This window comes from Haemaphysalis longicornis, unplaced genomic scaffold, assembly GCF_048455015.1.
Source record: "Haemaphysalis longicornis isolate Haplotype H1 unplaced genomic scaffold, Haemaphysalis longicornis Haplotype H1 scaffold_2, whole genome shotgun sequence".
Lineage (NCBI taxonomy): Eukaryota > Metazoa > Arthropoda > Arachnida > Ixodida > Ixodidae > Haemaphysalis > Haemaphysalis longicornis.
This window is the reverse complement of record NW_027526295.1, coordinates 188765714-188772142: the sequence shown is the minus strand read 5'-3', so window position 1 is coordinate 188772142 and position 6429 is coordinate 188765714. Positions and strand designations below refer to the sequence as shown.

Genomic DNA, 6429 nt, shown 5'->3' with positions numbered 1-6429 from the left:
AGCTTTTTTCGGAATCTCTTTTAAGAAGCGAGAAAAAAAATGTTTGATTTGTGAAAGCCTCGTATTAAGAAAGCTGGCCATGGAATCTTACCGAACGCCGTTCCTCTATTTGTCGCCTAGCACAGCCGCAAAGCTTAACTGTTCGTTTTTACTCATAGAAAGGGGTGCTTCAGCAGAGAGTCGATGAAGCAATACTTAAAAAAAGCATCGTTCAAAACACGTTTGTTTTTGTTGAACTGGGGGAGGGAATGCGGACGAACCATACATGTGTTACACTCAATCGCCACTATCTTCACGGCCCGAGCACATTTGTCGGTTGGGCAAAGCTAATCTACATGGTGTGAAAGGCGGGGCTTCGCGAAAGGATAAAAGATAAGGACCTTAAGAAAGCTGCCGCATACATTAACGCTCCCTTCTGGCGCCGATCGTCGCGCTTGCAACACTTGAAGAAGCCCGCAGATGCGTCGCGACGCCCTCATTCACGAGAGTCCTGTATCCGCCATCTTCATGGACGCCGCCAACGATGACGAGCCGGCCGAAGTGGACGGTAACGCCCTGGTCGAAGTGAACGCGGATGCGGCCAGTATTTCCGATGAAGATGGCAGCAGTGACAATAGCGACGCAAGTGACACGAGTGGTGAAGGTTTTGATAACCCTCCCGTTGACGTTTCTGTGGCCATTCCCGCTTTTTGTTTGCCTGGCCACCCCGAAACTAATTACGTTTTGGATGTGTCAAATGACGGTCGCCATGTCGCGACCGTGAGTGGTCGCGGCTGGGTTTTTGTTTGGAGTTTATTCACGGGAAAGATGGTATTTCGGTGTCACAGATCGGGCGCTATCCAGAGGGGTGAAGTGACGTGCGGAGCTTTCAGCAACGATGCGATGCTGCTGTGTACGGGTAACCTCAGGGGCAGGGTCACTGTGTGGGGGGTATGGAGCCATCAGGTTGAGTGCGAGTTTGTCACCTTCGCCTACATGAAATGGGTTGCCTGGAGCCCTCAAGACACTCTGCTTGTCGGCGGAACAGTGGACGGTATCGTGTGGCGGTGGGAGCTTCCTGGAGGCGAGTGCAAGACAATGCAGGGCTCGTTCACCACGTGCGGCGATGGGCGCATCTTGGCGGATGGTCGACGTGCAGCTGCGGTCTACGACGACGGCTCTGTGGGCATTTGGGACCTCCAACGGGCGCGGCTATTGCACGGCATGATGGGACCAAGCCGAGTGCACGAGTGTCCCGTCACATCGCTGGACGTTCGTGGAGAGCTGGTGGCCACGGGCGCAGATACCGTGCACGTCTTTCACGCCGGAACGGGACGGGTGGTTGCCACTTTTCCTCGCATCGAGCGGGCGCCTTCCACTGATGGCGACGATAACTACGTTGGAACGCTCTCGTTGGAGAGCCAGCAGGAAACGATAGCAGCGGGAACGTACAGCGGTGTACTGGCAGTCATGGACGTGCCATCCCTTTCGGAGAAGCAACGCTACGTGCACCCCGGCGCTATTTCGCGAGCTGTTTGGGGGGGACAGCACTTAGTTTTCACCGGCTGTCTGGATGGCTTTGTGCGTGTTTTTGACATCCGTGCTGAGGGCCGCGACCCCGTCGCACGCTGGAAGTGTTCGACAAGCGGTGTTAACAGTCTTGCTCTGACCCCTGACGGATTGTCATTTGTGACTTCTTCCCACGGCGGGTGTAGGATATACAGATTTGCGATGCTAGCTTGAACGCTTAAAGGCAGTCGCTGCAACAGTGTATCAAGCGGCGAATTGAAACTGTATTGCTAGCATCCATGGAACTGAGCAAAATGTGAGCAACACTACGCTGGGGTGCCCCTGCTTTGAGCGTCAACTGATGGCTATTTTTCATTAGCATGTTTCGTCGACATGAGATTTGTAGGTTGCCTTGTTCTGTCTTTTAGTCGATTACTACTTTTACCATTTTCTGACGAATTACCATACGTTTGTGTGCTCTGTGGTATTGCATGGCGATCATCCAGGCAGGTTGTGAATTTCAGGCATGGTTTGTGAAGCTGTTCTGACGGGAAATGCTTTCGTTCACTAAGGGATTTCTTGATTAATTAGTGTAGCTCCTTCGCTGAACTTTTACCTTGCTTGCTGTTCTATTATGCCTTTGCAAATCTCTTTCCACTGACACACTGATGTATATTATGTATCACTAAACAATTCCCAACATCGTCATTTGTTTGATATCTTTAAAAAATCCGACGAAGCAATCTGACCAGATTGCAGAAATTATGGACGTTACAGCTGTAACTGTAAAACATTGTTTCTTTTATCGCTTGACATGATAATAAATAGAACCGTGGCCACAACAATGGCTTCGTCGGGTTTCATTGGTTGTGCAAGTGGAGAACTTTTGCTGGCCTGCTTCCGTGAATTCTTTCAAACGGGATGATAAAAAGGACTTGCTCGATACAACAGAGCAACCAGCCAGGCTTAAACTAGGCCAGAGCGTTTTCGGCAGGTATATAGGGGGTACTGTGTATAATGACCGAGTTCGAGGATTCGCCGTCTGCCAACCCTCCCCCACTCAAAATCGAAATAACGCACAGCTGCAACACATGAGTAGAGACCGGAACTGTAGGCAAAATGCCTATTTTTTCCTTCAGTCCATATAAAGCCTATTCAACATAAGTACGAACTAAGGGAAGGGGAGCATTTTATACATTAGTTTATTGCGCCTATCGTGCCTATTCTGACTATACCAGCTTTTTAGTGCCTATTTTTTGCTATATGGACTTTTTGGCGGCTATAAATGCGTTTTTTGTATTATACATGCATTTTCGGGTAGTTTGAGTCGCTGTCCTGCAGGGACTATTCTCACCTCAGAAGCCTGCTACGGGGTGTTTGTTTGACGCCATTTGCACGATAATTTCGGGCGTCGGGCCAAACACGCTGAGATGCGCAAACCGTGCCCGAACCGCAACCACCTCGAACTTGCCACCTCGACCGAACCGCTAGGAAAACCCATGCGCATCTACACCACAGCCAAGCCCACCGACGTCACCCCTTTCCACACGAAATCTTTTCTATGTGCTTTTGACGCACTGTGACCGCATACCAACAGCGAAAACTTCTGCCGGTCCCTATCTATTACCAGAGTCCTTCAATGCTTGAAGGATTCTGCTATTACTAACGCAATAAACAGTAGCCAAGAATACGAACGCGAAGCAGCCGCGTACACACCGGTGAAGGTGAAAGACACCTGCTGGGGTATCCACGTGCAAATATCAGACACCAATGTTTAAGGTTACGCCACGAACACGTGCACTATCAGCTTCGACAACAGGTACACCACCGGCTGGCAAGATGCAGTGCGTGTAGCACGAAGAATGAACGAAAGACTGAGCTTTGGAATGGGGATATAAGCACTTTACAAGTAATCTAGAGGTGACACCCGTCATCTCTCGTCCCGGGTAATCCATAAGTGCGTTTGGAAACCTGGCGTTAAAGGAATTAGTTCTAAAGAATCTTGCGTGCTGTGTACTGTTGATAATCGGCATATAGTGCACAGTCACTGAATAGCGTTATTCCCGCAGCTTCCCTAATGAACAGAATGGCTCAGTAATTTCTAGAGAATTATTGCCCTTCACTGTACTATCCATGGGATTCATCGGTGTTGTGAAGAGCTGGGAAGGTCGTTGTGCTCCCTCAATGAATAATCAGCTGCAGTCAAGATCTTTCTTCGAAGCGCAGGTACAGTCGGGGACTTAATTTTGGAGACAACGCGAGCGCGTGGCAAAAGCCACCGATGCGCGCTCTCGAGGCCCAGCGCCTGTTGTCGAGACCGGCGCGGCGCGCATGCGCGTCCTGTTTTACTCGCAGGCACGCCGATTTTCTCACTTCCTGCAGCGGTGCTGCAATGGTCACTCAAGCACCGCATAGCGAAGCCTTTGTAGCATTCCTTTCTTCCCGATGGCACATTTGGGGCCTAGCGTGACGATTGCGAGGGCTTTGGCGCAAGTGCTCCTCGCGTCCTGATAAACACTTGCGCGGAATGTTTTCTTTGTTTGTTTTGTGCTTTATCGTGTAATGACGATGAGACTAGCGGCTTGCGAACGGCATCCCCGAGTGAAGCGCGTACGAAGCACAGTCTCACGGTACCGCTCTACCGACGAATAAATGCCAGCTGTTGAATAGCGAACCTTTATTCACCTTGTTTATTTTGTAATTTGTCCACTGACCATATATTTCAGCTCGCTCTCCGCTGCCCATAAAGTAGGCGATTTGCAAGTTTGATAAAAGAAATTATTTCGGTGTTTTTGCTGCGCCCATACGCCCCTGCTACGAACTGGAAAATACGACTGACGCAGGCAGATGCGAAGGCTCACCTGAACCTGAAATACGCGCAGCCCCAGATGATATGGGGAAAGAAGGACAATGATAATACGGCTTAACCGAAAGAAACGTACTTGAATAAACTAGGCCCCGCGCCTGCGGTGTAAAGGCCGTTCTAAGTTCTTTGTGGCCCCGCACGGGGCACCTCGAGTAATCTTGGTGACGATGAGTGGCGACACCGCGTACCCCGAGCCCCCCATACTTAAGTTGTTACCTACCGTGACTAGAAGTTGAAAGGTGAAGGGTTAGAAGCCGTAAACGGTGGCCGTCGGAGCCTTGGTCAAGCTCCGGCCGATGGGCTCCCTGCCTGTCTACCAGGCAGGGAGCTCCGGGACCTCTTTGGCTACCAGGGTAAGGTCAAAGAAGAAAGTACCCCCGTCTCCCTGCTTTTATACTATGCTATATGGCATTTTCAAAACCTCCCCCCAGACGTGATCGGCATCCCGAAAAGGGGCCGCACCAAAGTTTCTTTTCCACCACTTCCTGACTTGAGTCCTCCGAAACCGAACAACTATCCTCGCTTCATCGTGATGGAATCTGTAGACCAATCAAAACCTCTTGCTTCACAGTCGGTATTTCTCATTTCAAAGTTTCTTGACGCTGTTGTTGGAGGGTCGTATAAGGCCAAAAAACAACGAACCGGTGAAATTCTTGTCCAGGTCAGTAGCCACGATCAGGCCAATAAACTCCTTGCTCAAACCAGCATCGCCGATCTGCCAATCCGAGTCACGCCCCACCGCAGCCTAAACAGCTCCCAGGGCGTGATTTCCGAGTATGACCTACTAAATGAATCAGAAGCTGACCTGCTGGAGGGCCTTTGTAGTCAGGGCGTAACAGCGGTCAGGCGCATAACCATCCGCAGAGACGATAAACAAATACCGACAAAGCACCTCATCCTAACCTTTGACAAGTCCACCCTTCCAGAATTCATCAACGCAGGTTACATCCGATGTTCAGTCCGGCCGTACATCCCGAACCCGCGGCGCTGTTTCAAGTGGCAACGGTTTGGGCACGGCACAAACTCCTGTTGCGGCCGACTTACCTGCGCAAAATGCGCCCAGCACGACCACCCGTCCGACAATTGTAACGTTCAACAATTTCTTTGCGTAAACTTCCAGGGTCCACATGCGGCCTACTCCAGAAAATGTGAAAAATTTCATTTAGAAAAGAAAATAATCAACATCAAAGTCACTGAAAACATCACCATCCCAGAGGCGCGAAAGAGGTTCGCCTCTTTCCCCTTGGGGAGGTACGCCGACGCAGCTCGCCTGGGGGCGGAGCGGCGTCTGGTTTCGGCGGAGACCCAGTACTGCGAGTCAGACTTGGTCCCGCCCCCGCCCCCCCCCCCCCCCTGGGTTGCCCCTGGCAGCCCAACCCGCGTCCGCACCGTTTGCTCACCCAGCAGCGGCTGTGGTGGCAACAACGTCTGTTGGGGATGCCGCTGCATCCACTGCTTCCTCTCCACCGGCCCGAAGCACACGCAAGGGCACGGAGATGGAGACGCAGGCAGTCGCAGCGACCCCCTCCCCCGCCTCACTGCCTGTGCCATCTGTGGTGCTCCCCACGCCTTCGGCACTGGCAGCGCAGGCAAAGAACACCCGAAAGGGTACCACGTCAAGGGGGCCCCAGTCCGCTGGGCACCCCCTTGCCTTCAGATGACGACATGGACGTCGAGCCCTTCCGGCTTTCATCGCAGCGGAAGGAACGGGCTGCGACGTCCAGGTCAGTAGAGAAGGCCAGAAAGCCCCTCCCAAGAGTCCAAGCCCCGAAAGACCCTACTTAAATAATCACACTCCAGTAGCTCTAACACATCATAATGGGAAGAGAAAACATAGTTCAATGGAACTGCAAAGGCCTTCTGAATAATCTTGACGACGTGCATGAGATTCTGCATGGCAACCAGCCAAGTTCAATGTGTGTCCAGGAAACACATCTGAATTCTAAACACACAAATGTTTTGAATAGTTACCTGGTATACAGGAAAGACAGGGATGGCTGCACACACTCTTCTGGCGGTGTGGCCATAATCGTCCGCAAATCTTTAGGATGCCACCCTGTCACCTTGAACACCGT

General features: G+C 51.4%; 1 protein-coding gene across 1 annotated transcript; it reads left to right on the top strand.

Annotated features, from left to right (window-relative positions):
- The first annotated feature begins 377 nt into the window (after positions 1-377).
- Positions 378-2352, top strand: LOC144169661 (angio-associated migratory cell protein-like). The gene has a single exon (XM_077698929.1). The coding sequence runs from the start codon at positions 460-462 to the stop codon at positions 1720-1722; it is 1263 nt and encodes a 420-aa protein (XP_077555055.1). The 5' UTR covers positions 378-459; the 3' UTR covers positions 1723-2352.
- Positions 2353-6429: the final 4077 nt, after the last annotated feature.

Bases quoted from the DNA above. Each gene is read 5' to 3' on its own strand.
- LOC144169661 (XM_077698929.1), top strand. From the start codon at position 460: ATGCGTCGCGACGCCCTCATTCACGAGAGTCCTGTATCCGCCATCTTC.